Raw genomic sequence first — 21,525 nt, 5'->3', positions numbered from 1 at the left:
TAATTATGTGCGGTAGCAATCCGGCAGCAGCGAAGTTTGGAATTAGCTGCAGAAAGATGCCCCCACAGCATTACATTAGCCAAGCGTAGGAGCCAGGAGTCTCAGCTGTGTCACCGCGTCTGCGAAAGGAAATGGAAGGCAAAAAATAACAACAATAATAATAAAAGGCAAAGCAGATTGCAGGGGCTTATTAACTGTTAAAAAAATTTATTAAAATGTCCAGCAATACAGAAACGCAGCGTGTCAGCACTGCCACGGGGGCTGGGGCTACAGGACACTGCGGTCACATGGCAAACAGCAGAGACTGGAAAGCGGCTGGCTGCGCTGTCACACACACGCACACACCAAATCAACCCGAGTAAATGACGACAAACAGAAAAAAACCCCCAACCCCAAAACAAACCGCGAGGGCCACGATCCTGCAAAGGCATTGGGACCGATTCTGTCAACCTTGGGGGAAATTCAGCCCCCTCCCCGTGCGAAACGCCCGGGACAAGGCTACCACTGCTCTGGAGCTGAAGGTGTCATTTGCAATGAGCCCTGGCAGTGCGAGCAGCGGGACGGTCCAGCTGACCCGAGGACGAGCCCGGCTGAGGTGCTAGGAGACACGCGCAGGGCTACACTTCCATTTCTAGGTGCTGGTGCATGCGGGTGCAGCCAGGCGAGTTGGAATAACACCTCCAGCTCCGGCACAGACCCACCCTCCCTTGGGGTGAATCAGTCCAGCTCGTTTGGATGTAAGGCAGAGGCAGCGGGGTCTAGTGGATGGGACTGGGAGGGTGGGTTCCAGTCCTGTCTCTGCCTCGGGGGAGTCACTTCCCCCCTCGGGGCCTCTGCTTCTCCTGCCCTTTGTCTGTTCAGGCTGTGAGCTGTGTGGAGCTGGGTCAGCTCTGCTGTGCAGCACCCGGCACAATGGGGCCCAATCTCAGTTGGGGGCTCCAGCTGCTGCCATCCAAAACGAGAGACTCTCTGTTTGGATTGGTGCATAGTCCTTGTGCCAACCCCGTCCACAGCTGAATTTCGCCCTGTGGGCAATTCCCTGTTGCTCAAGGTCCATGAAATCGGCCAGGCAGCTCCAGCGATGGTGGCAGAGCACAGCCCTTACACACTGGGGTAACGTTACTCACACAAGCAGCCCCACTGAAGTCAATGGGGCCAGAGCTCCAGATGCTGTAAATCAACCCAGCTCAACTGGAGTCAATGGACCAGATCTGCGGCTGGTATAACCTGGCGTAGCTCCGCTGAGGGCCTGGTCCCAGGGGATTGCTCATGTCACATGTTTGTAAGATCAGATCTTTAAAATGGCAAAGAAAACGAAAAGCAGACCCTGGATCCTGGGGCGGGGGCTGTCAGCACAGAAAGAAAGTGCAACTGGGCCTGCTGCTGCCTACGCTATCAGACCCAATGGGGAAGGGACGGAAAGGCGAGAACAGATGCTGCCCCGGACGGGTCCTGTTTGTTTTCTATTGAGAAGTGTCCCAACAGCAGAGCAATACTGGATATCAAGGGCTGCCTGCTCCCCCTTGTCTTTCCTACGGTGTGTTTTTTACCCGTTGCCTCTTGCCCTGGGGAAAGGGAGATAGCAAATGAAACGAAGGCAGATGGAAGGGAAAGGATTCCGAGTTGCTCACTGCGTTGTAACCTGTCGGAGGCTGGGACCACTTTGCTTTCCCGGTCTGTCGGGGGGACCGAAGCTGGAAAAGGGTTGTCAGCCACTGGGCTCCTATGGGAACTGCCCTTGGTTTGAGTAAGGACGGTCGTTTTCGAATACTGAGAAACCTTCAGTGCTGTGAGTGTGAGCGTGCGTCCTGCTCTGGGCTTCTGCACTTCTAGTCAGTCAGGAAACCACTGGATCCGAAAGGAAGAGAATGGAACACAGATGCCACTGGGGGAGGAGTGGAAGAGGGGGCCTGGCAGGGAGGGGACTATAGGGACCACCTACTTGGGGGGGGGCAAAAAGGAAGGGGGGTTGTTTATTAAAAAGTTGGAGTGTCCCTGCAGAAAGCCAGTGGGATTGGGGATGAGGACTCACACTGGGGTCTTGCCCAGAAGAGGAGCCAGAGATGGGGAGGGGAACTGTCTGTCCTGCCTCCCTGGGAACATGGGCCAGATCCCAGCTGGAGTGAATCCGCCCGGCTCCACTGGAGTCAGCGGGTACATCTACGTTCCCACAACAACCCCTCGCAGTAAGTCTCAGAGGCCTGCCTCTGAGACTCACTGCCACGGGGTTGTTTTGCCGTGTAGACGTACCAAACCTGGCCAGAGCCCCCCGTCCCCACACCGGTGGGAATTGGGGTAAAGCCACAGAAGTGGACAGTGGCCTCAGTTGACACTAGCTGAGGATCAGGCCCTGCACAGACGTGCTAGGATAGTATGGACCCATCCTGGGAGCCTGGCCTGGCCTCTGCACTCAGTGGGAGCCCAGTGACTGGACCCTGCATGGTGCTGAGTGGCTCCTGGAGGGACTGAACACCAGCAGGGTCAAGGCCGTGTGGACGCACGGACGGACACAAACGCACACACATGTACCCCCCCAGGCACACGGGCGATGGAAGCTGGGGGCACCCTAAGGAATGAAAGCAAAGGAGTTTAGAAAAGGGGGCGGCGGGGTCAGTAAAAGTTGCCCTGTCCCATCACACACACGTGCCTGGCTCATCCCGGGGTGGGAGGGAGGGGAGGGGACTCGTGCTTGCTCGTCACCAGCCTCTAGAAGTAGTTCTCTTCCTCCATCCAGTCCAACTGGAGCTGCTTCCTGTGTTTTCTCCGCTCTTTGCGGGAGTTGTGGTGGTGGCGCGGGTGGTTGTGGTGGCGGTGGTGGTGGCGCCGGGTTCTGTGGGACCTTCTGGCTAACGGAGGCAAGGAGGAGAAGGAGGAGGCGCGTTACCGCAGGGCTAAGCCACAAATGCCTCCCACCTCCAGGGGTCGAAGCCGAAGGAGACGAATCCTAGACCAGGGCTGGGGAAACCTCCACCCCTCCCATGGAGGTGCTGCTGGGTGGGGCTGAGGGGTACTGCACTGCGACAGGTGGGCATCTTTGGGATGGGTCAGCAGACGAAGGCTCGTCTTCAATGCAGCATTAGCTCAAGGTAGAGCACCGGTGTGGCCCCACCTCGGCTTCCGGCCACACACGCACACAGCTTTAGCCCAGGTTAAGTGGCGCTTTAAATTGGAGTGAGCTACCCCAGGCGTGTGCGCGGCCCTTCGAGTGCTGCGGATGCAGCCCAGCAGCTGCTAACCCGACCCCTCTGCGCAGCTCCAGCGCTGGTGCGCAGTGCGGTCACGCTCATTTGAGTGGAGGAACGCGCCCTAATGGGCAGTGAAGACAAGGCCTGAGGGCTACCTCTGGTGCAGCCACTTCTGGGGTGGAATGCAGCAGCTGCTCAGCATTCTCCATTTGAGAGCGCAGAGCAGTGTAAACATGAAGAGATGCCCCTGGGATCTAGCCAGGACATTGGGGCTAAATGCCTCCTCCCTCCAGGGAAGGGGCTCGGTGTTTCACATGTGATGGGACGCTGGCTCAGCACTGAGCCGGAGAAAGCAGCCCTGCACTCGGGACCCCCCAGCACGGCTACCTCCAGCGCCCAGAGTAATGGTGGGTTTGTCTATCGAGAAGTACCCCCTCCCCGAGCCCCCGTGGGAAGGGATGGGGAGCCGGCACTAACGTTTTGTGCAGAGGAGTTTTGGTCTATCCCACTTCCCGTTGCTGTGGCACTTGATGGTGGGGACGTGCCTCTGGGTGAAGCCACCCTCGCACTGGTACCGGACGGTCGAGTGGATACTGTACTTCTCCTTCTGCTTGCCGACGGGGAAGGCGTTCTCCACGGCCGGGGGCGACCCGCACAGCACTGCACAGGGGGCAAGCCACAGGCGCAGTTACAAGAGAGCCGGGGCAGAGGGGCTGCGGACGGTGCCCTCTGTTGGATGCAAATAGGTCATGGCCTGTGGGCTGCTGGCAGGATACCGGAGCAGCCCTTGACTGGGCAAAGCGCGGACACCAAAGGCCCTGCACCGGTCTGCAAACAAACAGCTTTTGGACTCAGCTGGGGAGCTGCCTCTCCCCCATGCCGCCGAGTCCATCTCACTGCACCTCACTGCACTTTGTAGGTTCCTCAGCTCCACTGCTGATGGAGGCTGGACTTAGCAAGCGGTGGGGTTGGGTTTGAGACCGCGGGGCATTAGCAGAGCTGTGTGTGGGGAGCCCAGGGCTAGGAGCGCAGGGGTTTCAGAGGCTGCTAGTCAGTGGGACAAACCTTATTTTCTGTGCAGTATCTGAGCCCCTCACAATGCAGCGCTCACAGCACTTCCCTGGGGCAGGGCTGGGCTATTATTCCCATTGTACAGATGGGGAACCGAGGCCCAGAAAGGCCTAGAGCCAGACTATTTCAAGGTATTTAAGTGCCTAAAGATGCAGATAGATTATTCTGAAAACCCCACTAGGTGCCTAACTCCCATTGGTTTCAGTACCTTGACAAATCCAGTGCTAAGTGACTCACCAATGGAGCCCGTGGTGGGGCAGGGAACAGAATCCAGCACAGGGCCCTGAGCACTGGGCCCTGAACAGCTGGCAGAATAACCCAGGCCCTGCCCCCCTACAGCAGCCAAGGGGCCCATGTGGTCCAGTATCGTGCCTCCCACAGGAAGATGGAGCTGGACCTGGACGCACCTGCCCAGTCACCCTGTCCTGTCCTTAAACGCCTGTTCAGAGCCTTCATGCTTACTCCACTCTATCAGGCTCCCTATGAAACACGTCCGTTGTCTCCCGCTCTGCCCTGCAGTTCCACCGCACGGCTTATGTAATACAGACCGCTCCGGGAAGCTGCCGGAGGCTGCTGTATAAATCCAATCTATGGAGAGGGCTCCTTTCACAGATTTGCGCCAAGGTGTTGCGGAGGATTTACATATTTAATTAATGGCCTTATCGGGACAAATATATCATTACATACGGAGGCTGGGATTTTGGAGCATCTTTCTCTGGCTCGGTGCGAACAGCTGGAGGTTAATATAACGTTCAAGATAAGGAATGAGAACTTAATAGTTTTAATGGTGGCCTATTAAGCAAATTAAAGCAGAGGGGGAAGAATAAAGCAGTAAAAAAGTCGAGATTAAGCGAGGTTATTTGGATTTTCTTTGTCGAGGGCCGCAAAGGGCAGCATAAGGGGAAAGTCGCGCTTTCTTTGCAGTCTAGCCTGCATCTGATTTGCCACCTTCCACTGAGAGGCAGCATGAGCCCATGCAGAAATCTCTATGGGGGGGGAGTCGGGCGGTGGGGGGGGGGCAATGAAGCGTTGGATTTACAGCCATAAAATGGGTCTGGCTGGCAACCAGCAACTCTCCTCTGAGGGGGCTTAGATTGAATGCAGCGGGGCTGGCACTGACAGCCCCTCAAAATTCATGACCTGTCCCCCAAATCAGGAGGTTGGCTTAAAAATCATGTTCTTTTTCATTTGCCTCCTGAGATCTGAGGCTTTTGGAACCCTATTTTTCTGCTCTTCTCTGCAGCTGAGAGGGCTAACATGTCACGTTAGAAAAGAAAAGAAAGGCAAGATTCTCACATGCCTCCAGGAGCTGGGGCTTGAAGAAAACCACTAAGTATCGCGAGTTTCGCGGTGAACAGTGAGAGTTAGAAAAGCACTCCACTTCTAAGCTGACCTCCCCAGCTAGCCTCCCTGGGCTGCCCCACCTGCAGCACTGACCTCTCTGGCTCCCTGCCTGCACCGCCCTGCTGCGGGGTCAGGGTGCCCGGAAGTCACCCCTCTGTTTCAACAGGGCCCATTTCAGCCCAGAGTCGGACTGTGCCCTGAAGCAAGCGCAGCTGAGGGCCACTGCTGGAGCTCGCTAGACCAGCAGGATGGAGCCTCCCTTGGTCCAGCTGCACAGGCAATGCTACAGGGGTTAATTTAATTCTGCATTGTTCTCAGTGGGGGAGGGGAGGAGGGACTTCTCATTGTTCTCACCTGGAGCTGCGGGTCGGGTCGGGTCGGGTCGGGTCGGGTTGGGTCCGGCCCAGCCCGGCCCCACCCCACCCCACCCCACCCCACCCCCTACCACCTCCAGCTCCCACTGGCTCACCAGGTACAAACCAAGCCAATTTATAGTTCCAGTGGCCCCACCCCTCTTTCCCATTCAGCCAATCAGAGGCTGACCCTGGTCACCTGCCAGGAGGAACTGCCTCCTCCTGCTCCCAGCCAGCAGCAGCCCCGGGAGTCTGGGGGTGGGAAGGAAGGAGGGGGCTCGGGGGGGGGGGCCCTGTGGGAGGGGCTGTGGCGGGGTTACCTGTGCTTTTCTTGCAGATGTACGGCAGGTTGTAGTTGCAGGGGACGTCATTCCACTTGCCGATCTCATGGGACACCAGCACCACGCAGTCCTCGCCGCCCGCAAAGAAGTTGTCAGGCTGGTTCTCCCGCCAGTTCTCATATTGCTGGTGGGAGAGACGGTGGCAGTCATAGCCCCTCGCTCACGGGCCCCTGCCTGCGCCCCCGCCCCCCAGCCCTGCAGGGACCCTCCGCACCGCACTCTGCAGGGCAAAGTGGCGGCAGCAGCCAGAGTCCCTTGGAGCAGGAGAGAGGCTGTTCCGGGCCCTGGCTGTGCCCCCCTTCATTTACACTAGTGATGGTACCCCTGTTTATTCCAGGGGGTTTCCCAGAAATCAGAAGGGGACTGAGCCAGCTGCTGGCCAGACTCACCACTGAGCTGAGTCTTAGGCACCCCACTGCTCCGGGCTGTCTGCCCCGTCCTCCCCCTGTGGTTCGGCTGGGTTGTATCCCCCCTGCCCAAACTCAAGGCGATGCCTGTGTGAGCCAGAGGCAGCAGCTCGCCTGGCTGGGCCAGAGTAGGGTCTCTGGGGGGTGGGATGCTGCTCTGTGACTGTGTGGGGAGGAGAGGCCAGGCCCGTGGTCACACGCTCACACATGCTGTCTTGCACACACACACACACACACTCTCACAGGTTATCACACACTCATGCACGCCCACACCTGTGTGCATACCCATGATTACACAGTGGCACATACACATCCCTGCACACACACACACATTCATGTGCACGCTCATGCTTGCACGCACTGGCACAGGTGCACACTCATGCACACTGAACCCCACCACACACTCTGAGACCTCCCATTCCCCTCTCTCTCTCTTCCATATTCCTCAGACACACACACATTCACACTCACTCCCCCGTGATTCCAGGCATGCACTGCCTTGCACGCTCTCCCCCCACCTCAACAGTCCCCTTTATAGCGGGCATGTGCACGTTCCCAAGCAGGGCCCAAGTGGCCAATGGGCATTTTATAACCTGACTCCTTGGGCCAGGACCGGATCGAACAGGACAATGCCATGCTGGGGCCTGGGGCAGCGAAGGGTCCCTGAGCCAAGGCGCTCCCTGCCAGAGGTGCTGCAAACTCACCAGGCCTGTGTTATCCGTCCACTGGAAATCCTGCTCCACAATCCGGTCATTGAGCCCAATCCAAGTGTTCTCGTGCCCAAAGCCTGGGGAGAGTCACACAAGAGACACATGTGACTGTCTTGGAGGGACTGGAGCCCAAGTCATTGCGTAGGGAGCAGCTGTGCAGCGCAACCAGGAAAGCATTTGCTAGAGCTGATCACTGTTCTTGGCAGGGATCACATTAAATGGTACTGGATGGTACGTTCCAGGGCACTAGAACCTGGCACCAAGCTTTGCTTCTCTTCCTGTGCTAAGCTGGGTAATACTAGACAATGCGTCATGCTCCACCCCAGTGATGGCTGCATTTCCGTGATGGGTGATATTTACCTATTAATTTACCAACTGCACCCAGAGCCTACCTGGGGCACTTCTGCTGGATAGACCTGTGGGTTTTCATCCATAGACCTCAATGCACTTTCAAAGATTGTGTAAGTGTCATTTTACAGATGAGGAAACTGAGGCACAGAGCAGGGCTGTGATGAGTCCAGTGATAGAGCTGGGAATAGAACCCAGGAGTCCTGACCTCCAACTCTCAGGTCTAACACCAGAGCTTGGGATAAAACCCAGGAGTCCTGAGTTTTGCTGAGCCTCAGCCCAGGTCCCACGCCCCAGGAAACACCAGCGCTGCTGGCACTAATTGAGACATCAGTGCCAGGGCTGGGAATAGAGCCCCGGGGTCCTGGCTCCCTCTTTGTCATCCCTCCCCACAACAACTCCGACCCTCCCACTGGATCCTTTGCAGTGGCTGCTGGAGCCGGGGTGCTGCCCATGGGCAGGTTGTGTTGGGCTGAGGAAGAATCAGCGGACAGAGAACTGACTTGCACTGTCGGTGCTCAGAAACTATGGAGGCCTTCACCTCCCCCAGCGATGGAGCTGTACAAGACCCGAGAGAGCGACTCGGAACTGGTTTGGTTATTCAGGGTCATCTGTTCATAGTGGGGCCAATCCTGCAAGAAACTGAGCGCTCGTAGGAGGGGCTGAGTGCCCTGATTTCCCCCTGGCGCCGGTGCTCAGCTCAGCACCTAGCAGGACATGAGACCAGCCAATTCCTTGCAGCAGGAAGGGCACTGGGCAGGGCAGGCCAAGCCCCACGCAGGCCTTTCCCAACTGCACAGCAGTGGATGGAAAAGGCAGAGCAGAGACTGAGCAAAAAAGAAAAAATAAAGAGGCCAACCTTCCTTTCCCAGTGTGGCCGGGTCCCCTCTGCAGCACCCACTCCACTGAATGGGGTGAATGGCCTGAGTAAATCAGGAGCATTGAACAGACGCCCCTTCCTGCGAAGCGGCGCAGGGACAGCTCCGCGGATGGCTATTTGAACCTGGGCTCTCAGCCGGCAGGTGCACTGGGTGTGGGGAAGAGGCTGGATGGGCGCCAGCTCAGCTCGGGGCTGGAAGAGAGCTGGGCCCTGCTGAGACCTGCGGCAGGCATGTGTGCAGGGGACGGGCTGAGCGGAGGAAGAGGCAACAGGAGCTTGGCCAAGCCCAAAGGGTTTGTGCATGAGGCTGGATTGGAGCCACTGGAGAACGAAGTCTTGTGTTTAGCTGCAGGCACAGGCAATGGGGCAGCCCCGTGCTCATGTGCTGGACCCAGAAGGACCCCCTCTAGGGGGTAGCAGGGCCCTGAGGTGGCACAGTTGGTGCCAGTGGGGATGAAGGCTTTATGGTGTGTTTGCCCTGAGGCCCAGCAAACTCACTGCACACAGAGCCCTGAGCCACCCACTAGAGAGCAACAAATCCTGGCCGTGCTGCCCCATGCCACTTCCCCCCGGTTCCCTCAGCAACAGGCGGGATGCTACATTTCCATGACGAGCCCCCGAGCCGGCCAGGCCCCCACAGCACCACTCTGGCTCTTGGCCCAGCAGAGAAAGGCCTCTCCCAGCCAGAGCGGGTCCCAGCATGGAGATTTCAGCACTTGGAGAATCAGAACAAACCCGAGCGGGTCGGAAATCTCCCCCAAGGCGTCCTGCTGGCAAGGTTTTGTGTCAGAAAAATTCCCAAATTTTGTTTCCAAACAAACGTTTTGCTTCAGAATTTCTGTTTTTCTCCCCATTTTTATATCACCTGCCTTGTTCTGTCCATTATTTCACTCCATGGCAGCAAGGACCATAGGTGCACCAGAGCGACTGCCATATTCTGACATCATATAACCAGTGCCATTGGAACAATGTTTGTGTGTGTGTGTGCGAGTCACTGAACAAAACTGCAAACCCTGTATACGATGGAAACCACTTCAAGCCAGGGGTGCTGCTGTGCCTCCCTCCCCCTGCATCTGGCTGTGCAACCCACCCCTGGTGGGCAGGAAAATGTGCATTTCAGAGTATTCCCCATTCAAAAGGGAGAAGCTCCTGAGAGAAGGGTGTGCTTCCATTTCACAGACAAAAGCAGGACATGATGCAAGGGCTGGGAGCTGAAGTCAGACTTGAGATCAGAGGCCCATTGTACCAGCAAGGGTGATTAACCATGGGAACAGCTCCGCAGGGGAGGTGGTAAATTCTCCATCACATCAAGAGTGGGCGTTTCAGCCACATGTTCTTCAGCTCATGGAAGAGTGAGATTCTCTGGCCTGTGCTTCGCAGGAGGCCAGGCTCGGTCCTCACAAAACCCCATTCTTCTGCAGTGCTTTCAGCAGCAGATCCCAGTGTGCTTTACAAAGAGGGCAGGATCTGTATCCCCATTTGACAGACAGAGCGACCATGTGACTTGCCCAAGGTCACCCAGCAGGGCAGTGGCAGAGCCAGGAAGTGAATCTAGCTCTCCTAAGTCCCAGTCCAGACTACACTGGTCAGACTGGTCCCTTTTGGCCTTGGGAATCAGTTTGAGGTTTCCACACACGACAAGAACTATTTCCTCAAAATTCCAATGGCCACACTGCACCGGGAGTGGTTTCTGATTCCCTGCGAACCAGCGCCCTCTGAATATCACTCATGAGGCTTGTGCTCCCGGCAGCGTGGGGATTAGAGGGCCCGGCGCCCGCCTTGGAGTCTTTCTGCAATGCTTAACCCTGCATCCCTCAGCACACGGCCCCACTGCAGAATTGCGCTGCTCTAACTCGCCTGGGAGAGGATCCTGTGTATTTCCCTACAGCAATCTGATGAAAGCAGCGCAACCCTCCTCAGCATGAACACAGCTATCCGGGGGGAACGGGGTTTATACCAGTGTAACTGCATCCACGCTGGGATACCACCCTCTAACCGACCCCTGCTAGCTCTGTCCCGCCACCCGCCCGGCCCATGTCAAGCTACAGGAGAAGGGAAGCACCCGCCCTACTGTTAATGAAGCTGTGCTCCTCTGGCGAGTGGATGCTGGCCAGGTGGCTGGCGCGCCGGCGGCAGTCCCGCTCCGCGTCCTCCCAGGAGCGCCGGTGCGCAAAGTAGCGGTAGCAGTGGCCCTGGAACTTGTGCCAGCCACGATCGCATCCCTCCGTGTCTGCCGGCAAGCGGGGAGAAATGGAAGAGGTTAGCAAATGCCGTCGGTACCACAGCATCGACGGTCAGAGCACTGGGGGAAGGACTCCTGGGCTCTATGCCCAGCTCTGGGTGGCTGGGTGGCGCTGGACCAGTCCCTGGCCCACCCCGTGACTTGATTTCTCCCTCTCTAATGGGGGAAATGAGCCATGACCTGAAGCTCCTGCATCGGCCCAGCACCGGCTCTCACTGCCTGGAAGTTGTCAGCAGAACCCAGGTCTGATAAACGCTCGGCAGAGGCGGGTGGATTTTCCCCAGAGCGCAGAGCAAGTGAGCTGGGAAGGCAGCCAGAGCCCTGTTTCCCACTGCTGCTCAATGGTCTGCAGCGTGCCACATACACAGGCCCACTCCCAGAGGGGAGCAGACGGCTCATTCCCTGGCCTCAGAGCTGGGGCTCTGCTCACAGGATCTTATTAAAAGCATCCTTGTCTCTGCAGGCAGGATGACAGTGCCTGAGACGAGCAGGGGCCGTGTGGCTGGTGCCAGGTGGGATGTGACTGCAGGGAGGTTTCTTTCCTCAGTTCTGGTCTGGGGCTGGCAGGACTGATGCTGGGGAAGCACAAGCTCTGAATCGCACACAGACCAACAGTTTGGGACGAACCTCAAATCACCTGGAAATTCACTTGAAACCAGAGGTCTGCTCAGGTCTAATTTTAAAGTCCAGCCTGGCCCCGAGCGGAGCGCAGCCGAGCTGAACCTGACCCAAGGGCATCGAGACATTTTCAGAATTGACCCAACACCTCTCCTGAACCCATGTCAGCACCAACGCCTCGGCCTGGTGGGGACTCCCTGCTCTCCCTCGGCGACCTGTCCCTGGCTGCCTCCTGCCCGTGGAATGGCAGGGCTGAGACCCGATCCTCTCGTGCCGTACTGTGAACGCTGCGAACAAAGGGGTGCTGCAACCCCTTGCAACCCGCCCAGCACTCAGCGAAGGGGAAGCGCCTGGGAGGAGCTGCGCGGCCCCTCGCCAGGAAGAGTTATCAGAGACGATACTCGTACCCGCATCCTGTTGAGTTCGGGTCGGGCTGCAAGGCTCTGCTTGAAAGTGAGTTTCACACGGCTGCTCGGTCAAGCACTTCCGAATGTCTGTGTCCATCGCTAGATTCTTTTCTATCCACCTCCTAGATCCTGGTCTGTCTGTCCGTCCATGCTTTCATTCGCAATGCTCCCGTCCAATTCCCAAAATCCAGAGCACTCTCTGGCTCGCTCTCCCCCCCAGCCCCTAGGCTATCAGGCTGTCCATCTGTCTGTCTGTCCTTCTATCCTGCACACATCACTATGGAAACTGAGCATCAAGATTCTGGGTCCCCTCCTCCCATCTCCAAAGTTCACGGTTGTGAGGCCAATCTACAAACAGGTCCCAGATTCCCAGCCCCCAGAGAGCCCCGCTTGGGCTGGCCCCAAAGCAAAACCCCAGATCCTGATCCCGGATCCAGACCTGATGTGGAACTGCCTCCCCGGGGCTGGCTCTGATTTAACTCCATCCAGTCTAGTGCTGTTAAAGGGGCCGCGGTTCCCAGGATCCCACTGCAGGCCGGGCCACGGGATGCCTCACCTTTCTCGCACAGGCTGTCCCCATAGCTGGGCAGGCAGAGGCAGACGAAGGAGTTTATCTCATCGATGCAGGTGCCTCCGTTTTGACACGGGCTGGATAGGCAATCGTCAATATCTGCCAAGAGAGAGACATGGCAGCTCAGGGCCCAGTGGCGATATGCTCCCCCAGGCCGTTTGTGCATTGGGGATGCACACACACACACACACGCACACATACACACACATGCCTGCTCTGCCTGACATGCTGAGGCTGATGGCGTGGGCGTGAAAGCCATGGCTCTCGCTGGGGAGCTGCCTGGGTGATGAACTGGTTCTGGGGGCGCCCAGGGTTGCCCCACGGTGGGTATGTGCTGGCAGCTGGGATGCAGCTTGACACAGCTTCTCTGGGGAGATAAAAGGACTTTAACGAGCTCTAATGAGGCAGGGTGTCCTATGGAGCACAGCCTCTGCCGGGCTGTCCTGCTGACAGCACCTGGTGCTGCGGCCCCCAGGGATCGGGCCCTGTGCCCCTGGGGCTTGGCCCCAGCCCTCCTTTATTTCTCTGGGTGGGGGTTTCCCACCGCTCCCTCCACCATTGTGGAAACCAGAGCTGGGAAAGACCAGTCGGGTGGGGTGGGGTCACTGTCCCTGGGGTACACGCTTCCTTTGGGATCCCCCCCAGCAATGGCCTCCCCTTCGCCTCAGAGACCTCCTGCTCTCCAGCCCATTCCACCCCAGGGACACACACACTCCTGGGGTCACGGTCAATTCTCCCCCTGCCCGCAGCCCAGGCGGATGCCTGCAGATGGTGCCCCTGCCCCTGAGTCTGTCAGCATGTCCTGGCACTTGGACATGGCTCTCCCTCAACACGTGCCAGCTCGGGAGCAGGTATTCCCCTCTCCTACTCGCCCAAGCCAGCCCTGAGATAGCTCATTTTGCTCTGGGACCGAGGGACTGGGGGATGGATGGATGGAGGGCAGGGCCACGGCGCCCCAGAGCAGCTGCCAAGGAAGCCTGGGATGCCGGCTGACACCTGCAGCAGGACTGGGGAGGATGTGGCTCTGGGCTGCTGCTGGAGATGCTTCCTGATACAGCGGTATCAGGGGCTTTAGGAACAAACCAACCAATCAACCCCCCCACTCCCAGCCCCCCAGCGCCCTGGCCACCCCAGAGAAAGCACAGCCTGGTCTGCTGCAGATCTGTTCCTAGGTTGCTGTGGGGGGAGCAGGGTTATGCTGGGGGAGGCTCTCTGTTGGGTTTGCTTTATGGAGAATGCGCCCATTTAAACAAGGATCTGGGGGGCCTGTAGTCATAGACAGACACAGAATTTAAAGGGACCTGCTGTACGTTGCAGGCTGCTTCCCCCAGCCTGCCTCCCCACACACTAACCCCAACAACTGACAAGAGACCAAAGTGTCACAGCCTGTAGGAGCCGAGGCTCTGATGTGCCACCGGCAGAGAAGAGGAGGGACCCAGGTGAACCAGCACCCACGTTCCCCGCAATGGCAGGGAAATGGTTACGTGAGACACACCCAATGACCTGCACCCCATGTTGCAGAGGAAGGCGAAACCTCCCACCCAGCTCCCTGCCTGTCTGACCTGGGGAAAAGTCCTGCCTACTCCACACCTGGTGACCGGATAGACCCTGAGCATGTGAGCAAGACCCAGCCAGCCACGCGCCCGGACGAGGGAATCACTCCGAGCCAGGGACCAGCAGATCCCTCCTCTGCAGCTGGGCAAGGAACCCCAAGGTGCCCAGTTGGATGCCAGCTGAGGCAGCTCACGGGTCATACGTGCCGCCAGGCTATGAGGCGTGGGGGTGGGGAGCTCGGTTCTCAGCCCGTCGCAGCCTGCAGCTGCCCACAAATGAGATCGCCAGGGCCTCAGTTTAGCGATTTCAGGCATCACAACACCGTTCCAACAAACGAGAGCAGCCAACTCTCGATGGCGCTGAGGAGCTGGTGCTGCCAGTGGTGGTTGGACGCCACGGTGACGGGCACCTTAGAGAAACCATGGAGAGACAGAGACAGACCAGGATCTAGGGCTGGAGATGGATGGATGGAGAGATAAACCCACTATGATCTAGGGATGGAGAGAAACAGATAACTGGGAGTCAGGGCCGGGGCTGGTGAAATGAGTGATGGGAGGGGACTGAGCTGACACTGGCTCTTTCGGGCAGGGAAAGGGCACAGCAGTCTGCATCCTAAGTAAGAGATTAAACCCAGAGGATATTGGCTGGGCCAATGGGCGAGAGTGGCTGGGTCTCCATGGAGCAGCTCGGCGGCTGGGACCTGCGCCCCACTGCTATCCCGCGTTAATATCAACTGGGGCCAGCTCGGCGGCCAAGTCACAGACACAAGGGAGGCACTTTGGGGGCGGGCCCCAGGCTGTTATTACCCCTGGTCCTGTCCCTCCCCACTGCTGCATCTTTGCAATTGGTCACTTGGGCACGGGGGGTGGGAGAGGGTTTGGGATAGGAGTGAGTGCCAGAGAAGGCAAAGGCAGCAGCCCAGGAAGAAGCAGAATCCCTGGGTGACCCCAGCACCCTGGCACCCCACCATAGCGCTCTGCGGTCCCCTCTCGGCGAGAGCAAAGGCTGCCAGGCACCATCTCCTCAGCAACTGGCAGTTCTGGGCGAGGGCAAGTGCAGATGGAAGTGAAAAATAAGCAGCGAACAGTGCACGACTCGCTGCTGATGGCCCTCAATCCAGACCTGCTCTGCCCACGTGCCATGATCCAGACCCACAATGCCCGGCCTGCCCCCTGTTCTGCCCATGTGCCACGGTCCAGACCCACAAAGCCCGGCCAGCCAGGCCTGCCCCCGGCTCTGCCCATGTGCCACAGTCCAGATTCACAATGCCCGGCCTGCCCCCCTACTCTGCCCATGTGCCATGGTCCAGATCCACAACACCCGGCCTGCCCCCTGCTCTGCCCATGTGCCATGGTCCAGACCCAAAACGCCCGGCCAGCCAGGCCTGCCCCCTGCTCTGCCCATGTGCCACGGTCCAGACCCAAACGCCCGTCCTGCCCCCCTGCTCTGCTCATGTGCCACGGTTCAGACCCACAACGCCCGGCCAGCCAGGCCTGCCCCCTGCTCTGCCCATGTGCCACGGTCCAGACCCACAACGCCCGGCCAGCCAGGCCTGCCCCCTGCTCTGCCCATGTGCCATGGTCCAGACCCACAAAGCCTGGCCTGCCCCCCTGCTCTGCCCATGTGCCACGGTCCAGACCCACAACGCCCAGCCAGCCAGGCCTGCCCCCTGCTCTGCCCATGTGCCATGGTCCAAACCCACAACGCCCGTCCTGCCCCCCTGCTCTGCCCATATGCCACGGTTCAGACCCATAACGCCCGGCCAGCCAGGTCTGACCCCTGCTCACAATGCCCCGGGGCTCCCACACAGCTCCCACACACCTTGGTATGGACCTGCAGCCCTAGGAGGCCTCTCCCATTGCTGTAGGCCCCACTGGGCCCCAGCACCCCATCTGCCCCGAGTGTCTGCCGATGGGGACACCCCGCTGGAGGAAGCTACTTTTGGCCCAGAGCATGATGAGAACAGAGACTTTGCCCTTGCAGTGGGGTGGGGCAGGCTGATCCCTCCACAGGCAGCTGCCCCAAGGGATCCTAGAAGTGGGGTGAGGCGGCTGCTTAGCCCCAAGAGGCCCAGGGCTGAGCATGCCACGTGCCACCGGGCTGATGGCTTCACTAATGGGGTATTGGATTCTCCCTGACAAGGACAGAGTGCACCTGCCATCGCAGCGGAGACCGCTCAGCCCCGGCTGCCTTGCTCAATAGCGCTAATTGGAGCTGATTTAGCTATGGTTAATGAATTACTGGGCTGACGCTTTGTGTTCTGGCAGCTGTCCCAGTGCTGGTGCTGAGGGCTGGGCAGTGCGGGCAGCTGGCTCGGGGGCACCCAGGCGGGACTAGTGATAGGAGACTCTGGGAGAGCACCCAAAGGGGCAGACGTCTGTGTGGACCAGGGCTGGGCTGGGGCTCCGTGGTGAGATCGCTAGACCTCTCAGCAGCTAGTGCTGCAGGAAGGGTCGGAGACGGCCCGTGCTGTCGAGATTTCCAGCCCCGCTTCCCGGACATGCTCCCCTGCCATTCTGGGGCAATTCTCCGGTGGGACACGGACACCTGTCTGCTCCAACCCCACTGCCATCATGCAGGCTCCTGGGCCTGATCCTAACTCACCAGAGCTCATGGAAAGGCTCTCGTTGGCTTCGGTGGGCTTTGGATCAGGCGCTTGGTCACTAGTGGAGCTGGAGCCGGGGCATAAGGCGGATGCCACGACCCTCTTCCCCAGTTGGAGCTCAGTGGAAGGATGGTCCAGAGGTTAGGGCTTTATCTCAGGAGAGCTGGGTTCAGTGCCGCACCCTGCTACGAACTCATCATGTGTCCTTTGGCAAGTTCCTTAGCCTCTCTGGACATCAGCCCCCCACCCGTAAATGAGCTAACTGCCCTGTCCTGCCTTCCAGGGCAGGTGAGGAGAAATCCGCCGCAGTGCCTGGTGCTCAGCTGCCACAGCAGTGGGGGCTCAGTGAGCCCCCGCAACAGCCAGCCAGCATGTGTGCAGTCAGGCCTGAGCCTGTCCCTGAGCAGGAGACACGGATCCCATCCGGGAAAGCGCCGAGCGGTTCGTTACCGTTTACTGAGCTGTAACAGGGAAATCGATGCTGCTTAAACGTTATTACCCGGCTCTGGAAAGGTTTTTTCTCCCCACAGGTATCTCAGCCTCTCTGGTTTTAAACCTGATATTCCAGAGCCGGCTGCCCCAGGCCCTGAGCTGACCTGCAGAGCACGGCAGACGGGCAGGGCCCAGTCCTTTGTGGGAGATGCAATGGGCTCCCATGAAAGCTCTTTCACGTAGTCAGGAGCCAGTGTCTCCTCCAGCAGCCCCCAACCTTGGGGAAAGGCACCGGGTGCGGACCCAGGAGAGCTGCCTCTGCCACACACTCCACTAGGCCACATCACTCCGTCTCTCGGAGCCTCAGTTCCCTCGCTGGGCAATAAGGATCCTCCCTCTGACTGGCTGGGGCCGTCTCTCACTACGGGTTCGTGCAGCACCCTGCACAACAGAGCCTCTAGCTCGTACTGTGAGAGAAACAGCTGCAGCAGTGGGGAAATGAACACGCTTGGAAAAAAGATCTTTCCTTCCCTAGGGTCCCCCCCGGGTGGAGTTTGGGGGTCCCTCATACCCCACTGCACCCCCCGTGAGTGCTGCCAGGGGGAAGCACAAGGAGATTGGGGGTCGATGGGGAGGAGAAGAGGTTTAAAGAGGAATCAGCGAGGTGCCATTCCCTCGCCAGCTTCCGTGGCAATTTGAAATCGGCGAGCGTGGCGGCCCCAGCGCTGAGATAATAGCCTGGAGCCCACGGTGCTTCATCATGGCACGGGTGCAGCATGATGTAGCGGGGCGAGATCGTCCTCGCCCACCATTCACGCTCCCCGCCCCCTCGCGGGGGAACAGGGCCAGCTCCTCATGCACTGAGCCAGTGGGAGTCAGCTCCCAGTGGGGTCGCCAGCAACACACACATACCCAAGGGCTAGCTGGGGGGGGCCACTGGATCAGAGAGCCTGCAGCCCCTACATCCTGGTGTGCTGAGCCCTGATACAAGGGACGGACACAAAACAGGGCAGGGAGCATGGAACGCCTTCAAGCTGCTTCCAGCTTGCCTGAGGCCCAGACTGGGAGCTATCCGGGACAGGGACTGCCTGCTTCGTTCACTGTCCGTGTCCCCCCCGGCTCTGCGGGCCTGGCGCCTGGTCTGGGCCTCCTAGCACCACCCTGAAAGGAATGCTGATGCCAGGAACAAATCTAGGGTGGACTGGCCTTTCCGGAGACACCCAGCCTTGGTTTTTAGCCAGGGGTTTTACTTTTCTCCTGGGGCAGAAACATTCCTGGGATACCTTCCTCCATCCCTCAGAGTGATTTTATAAAAAACGGCGCTAACGTTTCTCCGGAATGGTGAAACTCAGCCACAGCCGCCTCCCGCTACGGGGGAGCGAACAAGAGAGTGAAATGCACCTGGCTGGTTTTGCTGGGCTTCGCTCTCAGATCCCCCCTGTCCCTGCACTTGGAGATGGGATAGGAGCCTCCCACAACCTGTGTGTGCTCTGTAATGTGGGTCCATGCATGGCCTTGGCCAGCTCCCCGTGTAAATTAGAGCCACTTCGAGGTGGCTCAAACTTATACTCCTCTCCCTACTGCCCCCTATGGGTGCTGGAAAGTAAAGAAGAGACATAGTGCAGTGAGCTCCAGCCACAACCCCCATCGCCCCGTCTGGGAGCGGGGCTAGGAGCAGGGTGGGTGCACGGCCTTTAAGCCAGCTCCACATCAGCTGGAGAGGCCCCCTGTGCTGGGGTGATGCTCAGGGAACCCGTTGATGCTGCCAGAGTGCCCTAAAGGGGCTGCAGGGCATGTCCACACGCCAGTCCTGTGGTGCGACTGTGGCTGGTGTAAATGTACCCGCACCAGCTTTAATCTAGATACCTAGGGTCCCGGCGCAGCACAGGCCTGCTGGGAACACGGGTTATGGCGTTGGTGGCTAGTCCATGCCGCAGCCCGTGCTTCACTGCTCCAGCACCTGAGCCTGTTAGATTCAAGCCAACTCGGGGATGTCTACACGACCTGCGATCCCACTGCAGTGCAGACAGACCCTTCGTGTAGCCGGGGTGGTAACGCAGGCTGAGACGATCTGCCTCCTACAGCTCTCCTGTCCTCTGGCAGCAGGTGGGGAGCTGGCACCCCAAGGTCTCTCTTGAGCAGCGTGGCTGGGGAGAAGGTGGGCGGGGTGGGTGGCCCTGCAGCCAGCTAGCAGAGCCGAGCTGCAGTTGCATGGTGGGAACCGGCCTGGCTGCGAACGAAGGGCTGGTTGCCGACTAGTGGGTGCCAGCTCAGCCTGTAACATGATATTTACCAGCCTCTGCCCGCAGGCACCGGCTGCCTGAGCAGTGCAGCCACCACCAGTGCCCATCAGTGAGGCACCGAGGGGCCTGGCCAGGCGTGTGCGTGCAGGGAATCGAGGGGTGGGGGTGGGACGTGATGTTGCGAAAACAAGGAGCATGAAATAAAAGGTGCTTTAAACAGTGTGATGCTGTTGCAAAAAAAGCAAACATGATTCTGGGGTGCATTAACAGGTGTGTTGTGAGCAAGACACGAGAAGTCATTCTTCCGCTTTACTCTGCACTGGTTAGGCCTCAACTGGAGCGTTCTCAGCCCCTCCTGTCTCTGCAGGGCAGGGCCGTGGTGCGGGGCAGAGGCCACTCACCTATTTCGCAGTTCTCCCCGGTGAAGCCCTGGTCGCAGCTGCAGCTGTAGACGGCTCTGTTGGACTGGCAGGTCCCGCCATGCAGGCAGGGGTTAGTCTCGCACGGGTTGGCCTGAGCTGCAAGACACAAGGCACAGGCGCATGGGCACAGGGGAACCCCTTGGGAGACGGACACTGAGGCCACTGCTCAGGCTCCCCCTGCCCCCCTAGCTTCTCTCAAGCCCCGGGACCCACGGAGATCACTTCACACATGGGCCATCGGCAGTAATCTGTGTGGGCTGCTCCCAAGCAGGGTTCTGCTGGGCAGCCTCCCTGCATCTCTGCCACAGCCATGTGCGCTAGCGGTTCCTTCCCCCACCCCCCTGATACCAACCGGGGGGGTCGCTCTGTGGCAGTCACCTTCAGAGCGAGAGACCCAGGGCTTGTCTGCACGGCACTTATCTCTGGCTCCCTTGAGAGCACTGCCCCTAACCCGAGTCCCAGCCACACCTCTGGCTCTAGCACGGGGGCGCTTTGCACTAAGCCGGCTGGCCGACGGGGCCACCTACACCCAGGTGCTGCTCACACTGGAGCAGCTGTTGTCACTGCTCTGCAGTGTGGACACAGGCCTGAGCCACCTCAGTGCTGCTAGTCCTCCAGTGCCTTCCCACAATTCCTTGCCACTGCCCTCCTCCCTGTTCGGGAGTGGAAGTCAGAGCCCAGTTCATCCAGCCTGGTTCAGTGTTTGAACCCCACGTGGCTCTGCCCCTGCAGCAGGGTTTCCGTGGGAATGGGGCCCTGAGCGAACTCCAGGAGACAGACACATGTGCACACTCTGGTAACGTGCTCGCACGTGGCCATCTGCTCGCCCCAGGCCCACCTGCTCCGCTCCCCAAATGAAAGCCCAGCTCTGCACCCTTCTCTCCTTCTGGTCCTGGTACACGCCCAGCTGTTAAGCCGTGACAGGGTCTGCGCTCTTGATCTCTGCAAGCTGGGATTTTTCTCTCGCTTTCATTCTGGGCCCGTGTGTGGGACCCACCATGCACGCCTGGCACCCAAACGCAGCATTAAAATATGTAGAAGATTTGCAGCTCAGACGCCTGCCAGCTGGCTCGAGTCGGAATCTAATTCTTTCTTTTTATAATTAGTTCTGACTGACTTTAAACAGTCTCTGGGGGAAGCAGCAGGCAGCCCTCGCATGGCAATGAGGAGCGCAGCCGAATGCCAGCAGCCCTGCAAAGTCCAAGATAGGCGAGTGGACTTCTCTGCCGGCTGAAGTGGAGGAATCTTGCTCCATTTATCTACACAGAAGCACTTAATGAGCAGAGAGGACACACCAGGCAAACTAACAGCTGAGCCCCCTCCAGCAGGAGCTTTGCAATGCGCACCGTGAAAGCCCCTGGCGGAGGGAGAGTGACTGGATGAGCTGAACGGCAGAAGATGGCTCCTCCAAGCAGCTTTGCCGTGCTGTGTGCTATCGCTGGGGCCATAGGCTACTCTGGCTCGGACCTGCCAGGTACATCTATACTGCAAAGGACGGTGTGTTGGTAGCGTGGGTAGGAATCCCCCCACTAGCTTTAATCCACCGGCGCGGGTAACAACAGCAGGGAAGATGCTGCCACAGGGGCTAGCAACCCAAGCATGTGCTCAGGGTCCCCAGAGTAGGGTTGTACCTTGGAGTCCATCCCTGTTCCCAGCTTCCCACTGTTGCCTGCAGAGCCCCCTGCTAAAGGCTGGGTTTTCAAGAACACAATGCCGAGAATTGGGGCCAGATTTTCGCAAGAGCTCAGCATGGGTAATCACAAATTCTTGTAAAACAGGCACATTCTTCCTA

General features: G+C 58.7%; 1 protein-coding gene across 3 annotated transcripts in view; it reads right to left on the bottom strand.

The window, feature by feature from the left end:
* Positions 1-223: 223 nt before the first annotated feature.
* Positions 224-21,525, bottom strand: part of NCAN (neurocan) — a 77,358-nt gene continuing 56,056 nt past the window's right edge. For all 3 annotated transcript variants that reach the window (XM_030540673.1, XM_030540675.1, XM_030540676.1), the window contains 7 exons: positions 19,713-19,829; positions 12,463-12,576; positions 10,711-10,869; positions 7,406-7,488; positions 6,274-6,418; positions 3,663-3,845; positions 224-2,846 (listed from right to left, as the gene is read on the bottom strand). In XM_030540673.1, the coding sequence (XP_030396533.1) occupies positions 2,707-2,846; positions 3,663-3,845; positions 6,274-6,418; positions 7,406-7,488; positions 10,711-10,869; positions 12,463-12,576; positions 19,713-19,829 (941 nt within the window). In that variant the 3' untranslated portion in view covers positions 224-2,706. The remainder of the gene's footprint in view (positions 2,847-3,662; positions 3,846-6,273; positions 6,419-7,405; positions 7,489-10,710; positions 10,870-12,462; positions 12,577-19,712; positions 19,830-21,525) is intronic.

This window comes from Gopherus evgoodei, chromosome 22 (genome assembly GCF_007399415.2).
Source record: "Gopherus evgoodei ecotype Sinaloan lineage chromosome 22, rGopEvg1_v1.p, whole genome shotgun sequence".
Taxonomy (NCBI): domain Eukaryota; kingdom Metazoa; phylum Chordata; order Testudines; family Testudinidae; genus Gopherus; species Gopherus evgoodei.
This window is presented reverse-complemented; position numbering and strand designations above follow the sequence as displayed.